This window comes from Diabrotica undecimpunctata, chromosome 4 (assembly GCF_040954645.1).
Source record: "Diabrotica undecimpunctata isolate CICGRU chromosome 4, icDiaUnde3, whole genome shotgun sequence".
Taxonomy (NCBI): domain Eukaryota; kingdom Metazoa; phylum Arthropoda; class Insecta; order Coleoptera; family Chrysomelidae; genus Diabrotica; species Diabrotica undecimpunctata.
Window position 1 is genome coordinate 75,097,276 of NC_092806.1, and position 17,792 is coordinate 75,115,067.

At 32.2% G+C, this 17,792-nt stretch overlaps 1 protein-coding gene across 1 annotated transcript in view; it reads left to right on the forward strand.

Annotated features, from left to right (window-relative positions):
* The first annotated feature begins 4,668 nt into the window (after positions 1-4,668).
* Positions 4,669-17,792, forward strand: part of LOC140439689 (cytochrome c oxidase subunit 6C-like) — a 28,299-nt gene continuing 15,175 nt past the window's right edge. The window contains exons 1-2 of the mRNA XM_072529773.1: positions 4,669-4,809; positions 14,133-14,305. Of these exons, the coding sequence (XP_072385874.1) occupies positions 4,765-4,809; positions 14,133-14,305 (218 nt within the window). The 5' untranslated portion in view covers positions 4,669-4,764. The remainder of the gene's footprint in view (positions 4,810-14,132; positions 14,306-17,792) is intronic.

The window sequence follows — 17,792 nt, forward strand, 5'->3', positions numbered from 1 at the left end:
GTAACTGGTGTAGAGGAGGATATCTCATAAATTATTACGGAACTCTACTAGCATCAACTAGCTCAAGTAAGGATGGAGAGTAACATACCAGACGAGATAGCAAAAAGAAAGGGGGTGCGACAATAATGCATATGACTCCGACGCTTCTTTAATCTGTCTTCTGAAAACATCTTCGCAGAAGCTCTTAAATATACTTAATATACTAGCGCTAAAATCAAAATCATCGGCAAAACAATCAATAATATAAGATATGTCGACGATACAGTCGTTATTGCCAACAACCTGCCTGAACTTTAACAACTTATAAACGACATTGTAGAATACACCGACCGGTAAGGTCTATATATGAATAGAGAATTTCTTTGTCATGCATCAAGAACTTCTTTATCAGGCGATATCTAGACCTAAGAGTTATAATCCTATGTGTTTCCAGTCACATTCTACAGCTGTGAGAGCTATACCCCCGATCCCTCCCAAGAAAACGCATCGAAGCTTTCAAAATGTACCTTTATAGGAAAATACTATGCATTTCCTGAACCGAAAGAGCAACAAGCACAAAAGTTCTAAATATAATTCAGGAAAACAAAGAACATATGCCAACTATTAAAGAGCGTAAGCCAATGTACATCGGAGACTAGAGAAGCTAGATATAAATTACTTCGGAATAGTTTAGTTGTTAATATTCTATAAAAAGTTTTGTTTACTTAAAGTCTCGAAGTACCGTTGTTTTGGGCGTATAGGGTCGTCAGCTTTAAATAAATCAATCCAGAAATCAGCTTCTTGTTCTGCATGCGATATTTAATATTTTACCTGTGAAAGATGTCACCGTGAGTCTCTGTTATATTCGTTTCGCCTATTGTTTCTAATAAAATTTATATTTCACCATTTAAACTATTAAAGGCTGTCTTAGATTTTCTGTAAGCTGTATCTTCACTATCTCCTAATAGCTTTCACAGAATTTAAAATACTCTTTTGATTGTGTCATTTTAGCTACTGGTAGCACATCTTAACATTTAACTAATATTATTGATACTTTTGTTGATTTAAATAAAATATCTCACGTTATTCACATTCCAACTTTATATATATATATATATATATATATATATATATATATATATATATATATATATATATATATATATATATATATATATATATATATAAAAGAAATTTAATCTTTGCAGATAAGTTAAATAGTAAACTCTTAAATATTGGGGAAATCTGCAAGAAAGACTCTAATGAGTATCTGATTTAAGTAAGTCTTGGTATCTGATTTAAGTAAGAAGTGGTATATATCGCTTAGATTCTTAATGTCACTCTTAACATTAATGGAGAAATCGTTAAGGAAAATATAAGACATTTCGATGAACTCTCTTTTAGATTTATTGTTCTCACGGTGGAGAATTGTAGTGTTCGTATAGTCCATGAGATGACCAGTGGAATGGACATGTTTGGCTAATGCACAGCGGTCAGGGTGAAGTCGAGAATCACTTTTGTGTAGTGTAATACGTGATTTCAACAATTGAGATGTTTGACCGATGTAGGAATTGTTGAAATAGAGACATGGAATGTTGTAGACAATGTTACTAAGCCTATCTATGGGAGTCTTATCTTTTATCTTAGAATAAAGATTATTAATTGTTAGGGCTGATCTGCAAGCCACATTAAGTTTAATGTTGTTATTATTATTACCAAAGCTATTTTCAACACTTTTCAGAATCCTTGTTAACCCCGGAGTGATATCTCTGAAATATGGTAATGAAAAATATTTGTTGATAGGAGTATCCGAGACTGGGCTCCCACTTAAGACATCAGGATCAGCATTGTTAGTCGCGTATATTGAAATCACGTATTACACTACACAAAAGTGATTCTCGACTTCACCCTGACCGCTGTGCATTAGCCAAACATGTCCATTCCACTGGTCATCTCATGGACTATACGAACACTACAATTCTCCACCGTGAGAACAATAAATCTAAAAGAGAGTTCATCGAAATGTCTTATATTTTCCTTAACGATTTCTCCATTACTGTTAAGAGTGACATTAAGAATCTAAGCGATATATACGACTTCTTACTTAAATCAGATACCAAGAACAATACAATATCACAGATAACTAATTTGACTGATATATCCATTAACAACTAACCTACCTTTATAATTAATTTTCATTAACTAAAAAAGATAACTTTCCCTTGCTTTTCTTAGATACATCTCAATAAGATATAATAATGCATGAACAACAGAATATAATTAAATACAGAAAATCAAAATAATATTTCCCTATACTGGGATTTAATTTCATTCGTTTTTTACCAATGAACCTTAACGACATAAAGATTCATAAGAACTACTGAATTTGTCAGCGCTTGCGTTCTGGCTAAAACAGAACCTCACTTTTAAACTTTCTAAAAATCAAAAATTTAGTTATTGCCGACAATTCAAAGAATTACCTCCTTTTAAATGTAGTTACATTGAGTTTTTCGATTAACCTTGGGTATACCTTTGCGTGTTAAGTTCAAAGCTACCATACATTTCAAACCTTAAAAAAACTTTTTTTTTGCACATAGTAACAAAAAACACCACTATGTTACTAGCAAAGTTTTTTAACATTAGTGATTTTGAGAACTAATGTTTGTATTTTGAGAACGATTTCCGAAGTGGAAATTGAAACGTCAATAAACGTATTTTAACCTTTAATTGTGGCTTATTCCCATTTAAATATAAATTAATATCAAGATTAAACTGTCCAAAGCACGTTCCCCACAGCAATACGATAAAAAATTAAAATTACTTCAAATAAACAAATAAAAACATTAATGAAATAAAAGAAACGTTAGAAGAATGATATTTCTTTGATGAATTATTGAGTGTTGCGTCTCTCCACACATATTCTTAGTTTTTATTAATAATTTTTATTATTTTATTTTTATATTTAATTCTTTAATTAAGGTGTGTGTGTATGTCTTATAATCGTGAATTAATACGGCCCTGTACAGTCCGCCCCTAATAGTCTCAAGGGAGCGAAGCTACAAGACGACACGCACATCAATCTAAGTCTTGTATAAATCAGCGCGCTAAACACTCCAGTATTTCTTGTGTAAACCTGACCACGCGGCTTTAAGAAGATTCTGCCCCATCTGAGTTCCACCAGTGCACTGTGGAAGAAGAAGAAGTGTTAAACCAACATCACAGGTACCGTAATTTGATTGCATACACACACAATATTTATATTAATTGATAAATTTTACATATAACTTATTTTCGTATAAAAATAATACCAGCACCTAAATTAACAATTATGAGTGAGTGTTTCTCTTATAGAATTTACAGTTGTTCATTAAGGTTAGTTGTTATTAAGGTGAATGTTAGCCAAAATGTGAGCTTTGTTATAGTCAAGCATATGACCGGTATTTTCATAGTGCTCAACTACTGCACAAGTATTTTTCCCCAGCGTCAATCACTGTTATGAAAAGATCAAATTTTGGCACAGACAGATAAGTACAAAAGTAGATTATTTCTTGAGATATATCACATAACCAAAAATAAAAACACTTTAAATTATATAAAAGACACTGGACAGTTAAGTAACATATATTGTAATGTATTGAACAAAATTTATAAACATTCAAAATAGCTAACAAACACGTTAATAACAACTTCTTCTTCTTCTTCAGCCTTAAGTAATCTAACTTTGGACATAGGCCTCCCCAAATTAATCCAGTGTCTTCTATTTTGCGCCACTTGCTTCCAGTTGTGTCCTCCGATCTTCTTAATATCATCAGCCCATCTCATTTGTGGTCTTTCTCTGCTTCTCTTTCCTAACCATGACCTCCACTGTTGTATTTCTTGGTTCCATCTCTTATCCTTCAGTCGGGAATTGTGTCCTGCGAAGCTCCATTTTAATTTGGCAGCATGTTCTCCTACGTCTTTTATTTTGGTTTTGCTTCTAATCCATTTGTTTGTTTTCTTGTCTGTAAGTCTCACCCCGAGCATTGATCTTTCCATCGCTTTTTGTGCTTTTACTATTTTATCCATATTGGACTTGGTGAGTGTCCACGTCTGTGAACCATACGTGAGTATAGGGAGGATACACTGATCGTAAATTAGGGTTTTCAAATACTGTTCTATTTTAGTGCTTTTCAAGATCCAACTCAGTTTTCCAAATCCTGCCCACGCTAACCTTATTCTTTTGGTAATTTCGGCAGTTTGATTTTCTTTGTTAATTTTCATTATCTGTCCCAGGTAGATGTATTCGCTTATTGTTTCTAAATTTATGTCGTTCAATGTTATTTCTGGAATGTTCGGTGTATTTGTCATTATTTTTGTTTTTTTCCAAGTTCATCTTAAGACCTACTTTTTCTGAAGCTTGAAATAGTTGCGTCATCATGGTCTGTAGTTCTTCGAAACTTGTAGCGAATATTACAATGTCATCAGCGTATCTTAAATGACTCAGTTTTCTTCCATTAACATTTACTCCCTTATCTGCCCAGTTAATGTCTTTGAACACGTCTAATAACGTCATAATAACAACTAGCCCTAATAATTCATCAAAGAAATATCATTCTTCTAACGTCTCTTTTATTTTGTGGTTGTTTTTATTTGTACATTTGAAGTAATTTTAATTTTTTTTATCGTAGTGCTGTGGGGAACGTGCTTAGGACAGTTTAATCTTGACATTCAGAAGTTTACATACTTCAATGTTAGTTTTATTTCGTCATATCCCAGCGAGAAGTCACTAACTAACATTTTGATGTTATGGAGATATTTGAAGTTAAAGATAAAATCTTCACTATAAATCAGGTTTTTAAAATTTTCTATAACAAACTTTTTTAATGTGTATTTACTGCTCTCAGATTTATTAATCTGAAGTTACTAATACTTTGAAGATACTTTACTATGTATTTTGTGCAAAAGTATCAGTTAGTGATTTTTTGCATAAACAACAATAATGAGTTTTAGTAATAATTATTTATTACGTATAATATAATTATTACATATTATTATATTTATTACATAATACATCGTAATAAGTTATAATAAAAAAGAATATTAAAAAAGTTGCTCTTCTTCGTCTTCCTCAACGGCTGGCTCGGTTATTGTATCTGGTATATTATTGGCTGTTGGTAGAGATGCATACCATCCATGCAGTTCCTCTGGTATAATTTCTTTTTTACATAACTTCATTAAATCCACCTTTTTTTGTTACTAATAGGCAGTAGTTGATTATAAGCTCTTTTTATTTCATTCGCACAATTTTTCCGACCTCTTCCGCGTACGTTCAGTTCAATATAGGGCTCTGTGTAACTGTACCGAAATTTTATTATGTCTTGATTTGATTTTTCATATCGTAAAGATTTGATTTCAAGCCATCTGACTGTGTTACCATTCTCATCTTTCAGACGATTTTTAATTGTGCGTATTGAGAGATCTTTAAGATCCAACATATCGGAAAAATGCAGCTGTTTAACATGGTAGGGATTAGCGGAGCTTCTGTTTCTGTTTGATCTGGCTCTTTTCATTATGTTCATTCCCTCTATAACAGAATTAACAGACACATGCCTTTTTTCCCTTTCAATGGCACTATGCATGCTGTCAACTTCCATGAAAGAATGTCCGGATTCTAGGTATTTCTGCTCTAGGATTTCAATAGGAGTAGTTTGGGTCAAATAGAGCAGAAGCGCAGAGATGTGCTGATTGCGATTTTGACCCCACAAGTGTCTGAAAACAATGAAATCTCTTTAATATTCTTTGGAAGTCCATTAATCCACTGCATTAAAGCTGTACCAATTTCATTGCTGCCTCTTCTACCATCCACCTCAGACCACAGCATGCAATATGCTTCATTTGAAAACCGTGACTCGTAAACAGTGAAATTATAAAGGCAAAGTTTACGACAGTAATATAACAGAGACTCTTCACCAGACGGTATTTGAAGAGGTCCCTTAAGCTAGCGGGGACACATGAGCGGAATCCAATTTAACCTACGTAATATTTTTTCACCAATTTTTCACTAATTTATTACCACTCTAATAATTTTTCACCACCAAACCAACCTTAAGGGGAGCGATTCTGCTGGCTTAAGGTTCAAGCTAGCAGAATTCAAAAAAAAACTTTTTATTGATGGCATATTTTTTCATCAATTTTTCACTAATTTATTACCACCCTAATAATTTTTCACCACCAAACCACCCTTAAGGGGAGCGATTCTGCTGGCTTAAGGTTTAAGCTAGCAGAATTCAAAAAAAAAACTTTTTGTTGATGCCATATTTTTTCACCCATTTTTCACTAATTTATTACCACCCTAATATTTTTTCACCACCAAACCACCCTTAATGGGAACGATTCTGCTGGCTTAAGGTTCAAGCTAGCAGAATTCAGAAAAAAAACTTTTTGTTGATGGCATATTTCTTTACTAATTTTTCACTAATTTATTACCACCCTAATAATTTTTCACCACCAAACCACCCTTAATGGGAGCGATTCTGCTGGCTTAAGGTTTAAGTTAGCAGAATTAAAAAAAAAACTTTTGGTTGATGGCGTATTTTTTCACCCATTTTTCACTAATTTATTAACACCCTAATATTTTTTCACCATCAAACCACCCTTAAGGGGAGCGATTCTGCTGGCTTACGGTTCAAGCTAGCAGAATTAAAAAAAATATTTATGATATACCACAGTGTTCTGCTAGGTTTTTACGAATTTATTACAACTTTAGTAATTTTTCACCCCTTACTACCCCTTTAACAAAAATTAAATAAATTTGTTTTTTTAAAAATACTTCAATACATTTACACGGTGTGTGTGTGCGAGTGTGTGTGCGTGAAAAACACTTCTGTTGTAATAATTGGTATATTTAATTAAAAATTTCTACTTACCTATTACTTATTAATTACTTTCTAAAAGTACTACAAATTTCACTGAAGATGGACTGATAAGTCCGAACACGTTTTGAACTTAATCCCTTAGGATTTTTAAATTTTTAATTAAATATACCAATCACAACAGTTTTACTTCAATGTTCGAGTTTTTTAACTATATGATATACAGCCAACTCACGGGAATGATCCCTTTTTAAGTTGTAAAATTTTTTAAAAAAATAGGCAATGTACAAAACAACAATATTGCAATGTTTAGCATATAAAAAAGTTGGTGAAGTTGGTGTTTGTGTAAATTCTAGCATTTAAAGATGTAAACTACTTTCCTTATTTGAATTTCTAGTATTTATGGGAATTATCGTCCACACTGACACATACGGATTTTAAGATTGGAGGGTTATTGGAAAACAGATCCACTATTCAACTTAAAATCTTTTTTGCAGAACATCGGAAGAGATCTTTTTCTTATAATTTTAAGGTGCCTAATCTTCATCCATAATCCAATGGGACCGAATGTTATTCCTGAAGATCGGTTTTATAGAATAAGAACAGTTATAGACTTTTTAATAATGACTGCTCTGCGAAAAGATGCAGAGTATGTCCTATCCTAAAAATAAGAAAAAACCCAATTTATGAGTGTGTGGATTGTGCCGAGAAACCAGATCTCTCCGTGGGCGATTCTTTCAAACATTTCCATAAACAAAATAAATAAGTTAATATTTTTTTGTAATAACCTTTAATTTTTACCTATATTCAACTGACAATGAATGAAAAATCGACAAAGAATTAAAATACAAATATCTTTAAATTTTTAAAATGCTGCTAATATAAATTTATTTTACTACGCAAATAATCTATATCAGCTGTTCTGACCAACCGGTAATTTCGGTCTCATTTCAATATACCTACTTAAAATATTTATATCCTAAAATGTTTTCCAATATAAATTCTTTATGTTATACACCTAATTTTAAAATTATGTTTTGACCAATCGTTAATACTCTTCTTATGTAAATAATATTAAAATATTAAATACCTAAATTATTTTTCAAATTTTCATCTACCTAATGAATACAAATCTTTTAACAATAGGTGCGCACGGTCCCGACTACCCTCCTTTACAATCAGATAAACAATGCAATAGACGTAATAACATTATTTCAATTTGAATATTTCTTACCTGGTAATTTATTCTGTGAAATATAAAAATTCCATTGTATTTACTAAAACTCAACTGGATTTCAGTTATTTTATATTCATAAAAGGGACTAACGATTCGATTTCGCTTAGCCATGTAATACGACTCGAATCAGAGTCAATTTTTTAAAACAGGTAAAATTTATAGTTTTTGGAATAAAGTGTTTTCATATTTTTAATATTTAAACATTGAAAAAATAAATATTAGTTAGTATAGAATAACATTTGAAAATGTTTTTCAATTAGGGTAGTTGAGAAAAACATGACTAGGCTGGTAAAAATATATTAAAATTCTAGCAGAGCACTCTTGTGTTTTCAAAAAGATTTTTTATTCACCTAGCGTCAATGTGTATCTTGTTGAATGTTTCCCATTAACTGAGGCTTAGGGGGTCAAAAATTATAAGGGTGGATCAAATTTAGTAAAAACCAGGCAAGCAATTTATATTTTCAGTTACAAGTATAATACAGTAAAATTATAAAAATAGATTTTTTATCACCTTAAATTTTAACGTTGTAGAATTATTGACTCCTCATAGAGGGTAGTTTAATGGGTGAAAAATTACTAGGATGGTAATGTATTAGTACAAATCTAGCATGATACTGTAGTATCTCATATTTCCGAAAACATTTGCTTTACATTCAACCAGCGTAAATGTGTAGATGGTGAAGTTGGTTAACATTTAGTAAAAACTAACCAGAGAGTTTCTTATTTTATTTATAAATAATATTTAGTAAAATTATAAAACAAAACTTTTTCACCTTTAATTTAAACGTAGCAGAACTATTGACTTCCACTAAGGGTTAGTCGAGGGATAAAAAATTACTAAGTTGGTAATAAATTCGTAAAAACTTGCAAAACACTGTGGTATATCATAAATATTTTTTTTTTATTACGCTGGCTCGAATATTAAGCTAGCAGGAACGTTTACAAATAAGATTGGTTTAGAGATGGAAACTTATCAGGGAAAAAATACTTTTTTATGTCAGTTATAACTAGAGGATAGTGAAATTGTAAAAAAAGATTTTTTTCACGTTAAATTTTAACCTAACAGAATTATTGACTTATCACAAGGGGTAGTTTAGGTGTGAAAAATTACTAGGGTGGTAATAAATTAGTAAAAACTTAGCAGAATACTGAGGTATTTCAAAAATACGTTTTTTTCTTATTTTGCTGGTTCAAATATTCAGCTAGTAGGAAAGTTTTCGAATAGGTTTATGGGAGCAAAATTATCAGGATGGTCAAAGTTTAGTATAAACTTAACAAAACACTTTTTTATTTCAGTTATAAGTAGTGGACAGTAGATTTGAAAAAAAATTTCTTCTTAAATTTTAATCTAACACAATTATTGACTTTTCACAAGGGGTAGTTAAGGGGTGAAAAATTACAAGGATGGCAATAAATTCGTAAAAACCTAGCAAAACACTGTGGTATATTATAAATATGTTTTTTAATTCTGGTAGCTTGAACCGCAAGCCAGCAGAATCGCTCCCCTTAAAGGTGGTTTAATGGTGAAACAATATTAGGGTGGTAATAAATTAGTGAAAAATGGGTGAAAAAATAGGCCATCAACAAAAAGTTTTTTTTTGAATTCTGCCATCTTGAACCTTAAGCCAGAAGAACCGCTCCCATTAAGGGTGGTTTGGTGGTGAAAAATTATTAGGGTGGTAATAAATTAGTGAAAAATGGGTGAAAAAATATGTCATCAACAAAAAGTTTTTTTTTGAATTCTGCTAGCTTGAACCTTAAGCCAGCAGAATCGCTCCCATTAAGGGGGGTTTGGTGGTGAAAAATTATTAGGGTGGTAATAAATTAGTGAAAAATGGGTGAAAAAATATGTCATCAACAAAAAGTTTTTTTTTTAAATTCTGCTAGCTTGAACCTTAAGCCAGCAGAATCGCTCCCATTAAGGGGGGTTTGGTGGTGAAAAATTATTAGGGTGGTAATAAATTAGTGAAAAATGGGTGAAAAAATATGTCATCAACAAAAAGTTTTTTTTTTTTAATTCTGCTAGCTTGAACCTTAAGCCAGCAGAATCGCTCCTATTAAGGGGGGTTTGGTGGTGAAAAATTATTAGGGTGGTAATAAATTAGTGAAAAGTGGGTGAAAAAATATGTCATCAACAAAAAGTTTTTTTTTTGAATTCTGCTAGCTTGAACCTTAAGCCAGCAGAATCGCTCCCATTAAGGGGGGTTTGGTGGTGAAAAATTATTAGGGTGGTAATAAATTAGTGAAAAATGGGTGAAAAAATATGCCATCAACAAAAGTTTTTTTTTTGAATTCTGCTAGCTTGAACTTTAAGCCAGCAGAATCGCTCCCATTAAGGGGGGTTTGGTGGTGAAAAATTATTAGGGTGGTAATAAATTAGTGAAAAATGGGTGAAAAAATATGCCATTAACAAAAAGTTTTTTTTTGAATTCTGCTAGCTTGAACCTTAAGCCAGCAGAATCGCTCCCCTTAAGGTTGGTTTGGTGGTGAAAAATTATTAGGGTGGTAATAAATTAGTGAAAAATTGGTGAAAAAATATGCCATCAACAAAGAGATTTTTTATTTTATTATTCTGCTAGCTTGAACCTTAAGCCAGCAGAATCTCTCCCATTAAGGGTGGTTTGGTGGTGAAAAATTATTAAGGTGGTAATAAATTAGTGAAAAATGGGTGAAAAAATATGCCATCAACAAAAAGTTTCTTTTTTGAATTCTGCTAGCTTGAATCTTAAGCCAGCAGAATCGCTCCCCTTAAGGTTGGTTTGGTGGTGAAAAATTATTAGGGTGGTAATAAATTAGTGAAAAATGGGTGAAAAAATATTACGTAGGTTAAATTGGATTCCGGTCATGTGCCCCCGCTAGCTTAAGGGTCCTTATTTGAAGAACACTCTGTAAGTCAAGCGTTGCAGACATAAATGTGGGGTCATTTTCAGATCTGATCTTATCTTCTTATTTAGCAATTGTGGCTTGCTTTTTTCTTTCTAAGTGGGCGTTGTATTTTTGTCCTAATTCAGGTGTTACAGAATCTATTCGTTTTGCATCCCTAAATTTATTACAGAGGGTGCATTGATCCTTTTTTGGCACGAAAAATGATAAATTGTAACACTCGCAAAAAATTTTTCTGTACTTTGAATGACTCATCATTATTCTCGTTACAATGGACGGTATACAAGGAAAACATTTTTCTAATAGACAATTTTTTATCTAAGTAACATCTGTGAGTAGTTTTCCTACAATAATGAGACTCTATTGTAGGAAACATCTCGATGTGTTGTTTCACAAAAGCCACATCTTCTGGTTTAATTTTATTATGAGGAGATTTTTTACCTCGTCTATCTTCTGCCGTAAAAACACCATCGTTAGAACCCTTAAAGGCTTTATTAATAGGACCGTTACTAATATTAAGAGTTTTTTGAAAGAAATTCTGACAGACTTGATATTTCTTGTCATTGCTTATAAGAAAGTATGCTATGCTGCACTTTCTCTTTTTATTAATTGAAACATTTGCCAAAGGTGTCGCCGGTTCTTTTGTTTGAACCATTTTTAAAATGAAATCTTTCTGTCTTTTATAATTAGAAAGAGACCAGTACTTTTTACAAATGCTGATCCTATCCACTTCCGAAAAATTTTGACCACATTTAAATTTACAAGATTAACAGTTTGCTAGTTGTGGAATCTTTGCTGGCTTTATACCTTTTTTTGTTTTATAGGGCAAACAAACTTATTTTTCTTCTCAATATTTTTTAAACATTTAGAGGGATCAGATTTTATACATCGAGAAGACACTTTCTTTAGAGGTGTATTCTTATCATTATTCCCAACAGAATTATTTATGTCGCTTGTTTCTTTTATATTAGTTAATTCTTCATACTGCATAGACTCATTACTACTTTCTGAGATATCAGTTTGAACCCAGTCCTTATCTTTAACGGAGTCGTCTTCTGATTCATCCTACAAATAAGTATTTATTACTTATTGTTTTTGAAACTAAGTGAAATAATACGTGTTCACTCACTAACTGCATATCAATAACTGAGAAATAGAAGTGTAAAATCAAACACAGCAGTGATTTATTATTCTGGAAGAAGTCACTAAGTGCCATTAATGAGTTTTAACGCATATCTCTACAATTTGTTCGTATGTAAAAAGTTACTAAGTCACTTAGGTATTTTTGGCTGCTTAATATTTTCTGTATTAACGGGTTAGTGATTTTTTAACACACAAAAATAGCCATTTAGAACCACATTTAGCAAGTAGTGACTTTTATAATAGAAAGATATGATGAATTTTATGTGATCGGCGAAGTTAATGAGTTTTTTCACAAAATGTCAGTTAGTGACTTTTCGCCGGGATATGACGATTTGTGAAATCTTTTAATTTCTGGAGTGTTTTTTAAATCTATTTGTACATCATTTGTTTGTAATACTCTAATTGTTTTACAGTTTCCTCCTGATGAACCTATAAAATAAATAGCGAAATATTAAGTCTTGGAAAAAACAAAGATTTTTATTATAGACCACTATACCTGATATTTTTTGGTCGAAATAATCACTTTTAATATATATATATATATATATATATATATATATATATATATATATATATATATATATATATATAATATATATATATAATATATATATATATATATATATATATATATATATATATATATAAACAAAGAATACAATTAGATTTTGTTGATTAGTCCTGAGTAAATCAAAAAAAGTATGGTACGATTGTGGTCACTATGTTCACTTAGAATGTCTTTTATTGTTGTAGGTAACTGTTGATGTTGTTTTTCAAATGCATACAACGGACACTCCACTAATAAGTAATGTACTGTTAGATCAGTATCACACGCGTAACACAAAAGTTTGGGTAGGAAATCGTGTGTGATCTTAGTGTGTCCTGTCTGGAGATGATAATTTGATCTTCTTCTTTTCATAGGTAGCCTCCATGGTAGCACAGTTTGTTTTATGGATCTATAGATAGCTACACCTCCACTAGCATGGCATCCAGTCATTCTATTATTAAAATATGGTTTATAGTTTTTAAGATTGTGACACGAATTTCCTTTGAAATGTGTTTCTTGCAAACATAGGATGGATGGATGAAATTTATTTGTAAGAATTTTAAGAAAGATCTAAATGGATATGGTATCCATTGAATGAATAATACCCATGGTACCCATGAATAATAGAATTGAAAATAGTTTAATTAATAAGTCTCCGTAGAGGAATCGCTAGGATCATCGGTAGAAATATTACTTCAAATTTGTATTGTAATTTTGTTTTTAATTCTAGAACAACGGGATTTAAGATATCTTGGACTTAACATAGGATGTATTTTCTTTAGAAAGTCTATCAATCCTTCACAATCAATTGTGTAGAAGAAATTGTCGAAAGGGGAGCTGATTGGTCTACTTCCTGTAGAAATTTTGGATGAAAGTATTTTGGGTGTTTGTTGAAGAAGTACTGCATTAGTGTAAACTTCAATATTAGAGTTTAGGCGTGAGTGAAGTAGAATTGCTTGTTTTTTGTTTGGAAATTTATTTGTAGGTTGATTAAGAGCTGTAGAATATAATTTTAATAGTTGGTTTACAAGTAGATTGCCACAACTTTCCATGGTGGAAGATCCCGCTGCTGAATATATTTCCATACTTGGGCTAAGTAACCTGAATATGGCCCTGGTGCTTATAATGGATCATTGCCGGAAGAACTGATAATTACCTCACGCCAAAGTAACACTTTTACGTTTTACCTTTGTTTAAATTTTAGATATAAACAAAATTCTACATTTAAAACAAAAAATTCCTTATTTTGTCCAAACTAACAAGCTAATATTAAATACCTATTAATTATCGCTAATTACTGATATGTTTACTGTTCGGAGGTTCGAACGAGAATCGCATTCCAATTTTCAATAATTTATTTTTCTAATTATTATTTTTAGATTTGTTTGATTGGATGTGTTTTTAAATATTTAAACTTAAAATATATATATATATATATATATATATATATATATATATATATATATATATATATATATTGTATTATTTTTAGACAATGTCTGCAGAATTAACTGGACACCTTCCGAAACCGCAAATGCGGGGACTTCTTCATAGCACTATTAAAAGAAATTTGATTTTAACTGGAATAACTGTTGTTTTATCAGGATGTTATATGAGATTTATATATGGAGATGGAAACAAAAGGGCATATGCTAACTTCTATTTGTAAGTATATTTTATTGTTTCGGTATATAAACATTTTTGACTTATGTGAGCTTTAATTTATAATATGTATACGATTACGTTTATCTTGATTTTACACAAATCGAATTGTATATTGCTCTGACTTGTTTTTTTTTTTTTTTTAATTAATTAATTTAATTTATATGCTTGTCATTTTCCGATAGCACTACATAAACCATCATGACAATATCGTGTTTCTTATACCTTATTTACACGTTTATGTAGGGACTATATATAAACAGACACAGACAAAATCTTAAAAATTATTAATTTGAAAAATAAAGCAAAGAACAGACCAGGATGGAGAAAAACCAGAATGGAATAAGTGAACAAATCTACAGAAATAATTACATGGCCAAGAACAAACAAAAAAGAAATAAAGGAATGGATAAGAGGGATAATGAAAAACGGTCAAAATACGGTATCAAATTTATAATCAATTAAATATAGAAGTGGAAAAAACGTATCAGAATTAGAAAAATTAGAATTAGAAGAATTAAAAAAAAAACCCTAGATCCAAAACAGACAACAATGGTGACAACACGGAAAGGAAAAGATACTTTTTCTTCTTCTTTTGGCATCATAATCCTTGGATGGGTCTTTGCCTGTCTGGCTATGTCCTTCCATTCAGATCTCTATTGGGCCCTTCTCCTCCATTGTCTTATATTCATGGTTTACATCAGATCGTCTTCCACGTCATCCAACCATCTCGTCCTGAGCCTTCCATTTTTCCTCCTTCCTATAGGAAAGGATACACTATAAAAAAACAAACAAAAGTAATATGAAAATCGGACATACATTAACATGATCATGGAATATAAGATGATCTTTCAAACATGACACACTAAAACACTTAATTACGAATTGACATGGTAACTTTACAAGAAACAAAACACTTTGGAATCACTTTAAATTGAAACTACTACTTATTTATAGTTAATTGGTGGAGGAGAAAACAGAATATACTTACACGCATATTTTAAAAGACAAGCATAGAAACAAAACATGAGTTTCATGATCAAGTATTTGTCAAAATTACAAGATTGTTGCACTGATGAAATCTGATGATGAAAAAATAAACTGAAATGGACCTAATTTTCACATCACGTAGCCCTACTCATTAACTCTATACAGGTGTTTACCAGAGTGAAAAGGTTGTATAAAAAAATAACAAAACTAATACTCAGAAAATAATGCACAAAGTCAAGATAAATGATAAGAAACTGAAACATTTGAAGTCAGTGAAGGGGTGCAAATTTTATAAAACAATGATACGCTCAGTGCTCACTTACGGATCGGAACATGGTCAATGACAACCCGAGATGAAGAGTTACTACGAGTATTAAAAAAAAAAAGAGAAGGTGGAAACTTTTTGGTGATGCAGATATCGTAAGAACCATCAAAATAATGTTTCTATCAGTCAAACATTCCGATACCACTTCAGCCTTAGCCCAACATCATATTCAGACAGGCCACAAAATAGATTTTGAAAACGCAAAAACCATCGCTCCCATCCGCTCCTTAAAAGCGAGAATCATTCGTGAAGCCATCGAGATCGAAAAACGGCTAAACAGTTTAAACACGCGCGATGATGCTAAACGACTACCGGCAACATGGCGACCGTTGCTGCAGCGACCCCCCACCCCAACCCACACCACTCAGGCCACGTCAGCGCATACCGTTCCCGCGCATACGGATGGTATAAAAGCAGCCACACAGGGTAGGACCGGTTGTCACTCGACACTGAGGAGTAGGCAAGTTGAGACCTCAGTGCCGAGAGACAGTTCTTTTATTTATACAGAACACGATGCTGGTACGTCTCAAGTGTGGGGAGTAGGCAGATTGAGACCCCGAACTCGAACGGAACCGTATCATCACTCTTGAAAATGGTTCCAAAATGGGAGCCGAAACGTCGAGCTTTAAATTCTCAACGCGGTTCTTCCCGAGAACTCAGTATACACTATTAGTATTCCTAAATTTATCATACAATGCTTTCAGGGGGTTAGCTCTATGTCTCACACTATTTAGGGTCGTTTTAATACGGTGTTCCAGTTGAGTATCTTTGTAAATTCGAGATTCAAATAGGACATTGATAATCTGAATACAAATCTTTCTCCGTTGGGCATTATTTGGTTGTTGGTTGTTTTCTGAGGGAAATTGTCGAGAACATTTAGGATGAATAGTATCATTTATGTTTTTGTTGGATTTAATGTTACTCTCCACTTGTCGCACCACCTGATGATGATGTCGATATGTTCTTGGGCCTTATCGAACACAGAACGCTCTCTTCCGTTACGGTTAGGAGGTCCTGCGGAGAGTAGGGTAGTGTCGTCAGCCTAGAGGAGGTTATTTTTTGATTTGTTGTTGGGGATACGGAGCTCACTATTGTAGACTATATAGACTATTGGCGCTAGAACTGAGCCTCGTGGAACTCTTGCTTGAGAAATGGAGAATGTAAAGTTTGTCAGTGACTTTGACATGGACTGTTCAAGTAAAAAGATATGAGTGGATTATTTTCAGAAAAGGAATTGGCACCAAGGCCAACGTGTCAGACCTGATCGAATTCTTTCTGTTCATCTAAAATGATACCAGTTGCTTGAGCCTGGGTTGTTTAATAATGACTAAGAAACGAAAGTTTATATAAATGCATTATATGTCGAGTGGTCAGTTCTAAATCCAAATTGGAAGTTGTAAATGATGTGATTTTTGTTAAGGTGTTTTACTAGTCTTTCCTTAAGCATTCTTCCGTAGATTTTGTCTATAGTGCTTAAAAGTGAAATTGGTGTGTAATATATAGAAACGTCAACTTGGTTAATTAATGTGAAGTTGACCAACTCATAGTAGACGATTTATTTGAAAAGTTCCAAATTTGATTTTTGATAATCCCTTCTATATATATATATATATATATATATATATATATATATATATATATATATATATATAGATAAATTTAATTACGCTGCCTTTGGCCTATTCCACTGTGACCTTTTCAGATCTATTTTTGTCCTCTAATCCTAGATTATATTCTCTAGCCTGACCTTTTTTAAAAGATCTAATAGCTTCTAGACTGAACCATCCATGTAGCTTTTTGCCGGTGGTTTTTCTTTGCCTAATGTAAAGAACCGTACATTTACTAGGCTGTCGCACTGTCACAAAATGTGCTATGCTGTTTTTTCCTCTTAGTGATAGAATCTCCATAGATCATCATCTTCCAATCCCATTAACTGTAACTGCCTATTCAGCTTAGAGTGTCCTGTTAACAGATCTACTATGACTTTTGTCTGTTTTCTTCTCTTTGCTTATTAAATCTGCTATAAATTTTGGGCGAATGTTCTATAATGAACTATTTCGCCTGTCTTTGTCCTGGTGAATTCCTCCACCATTTGAGAGATTTGTGTGCTACCCACTTTCTTTAGCCGTTCTTGTTACTGCCTTTACAACGCCGCAGAAGGGTTCTTTTCCAATT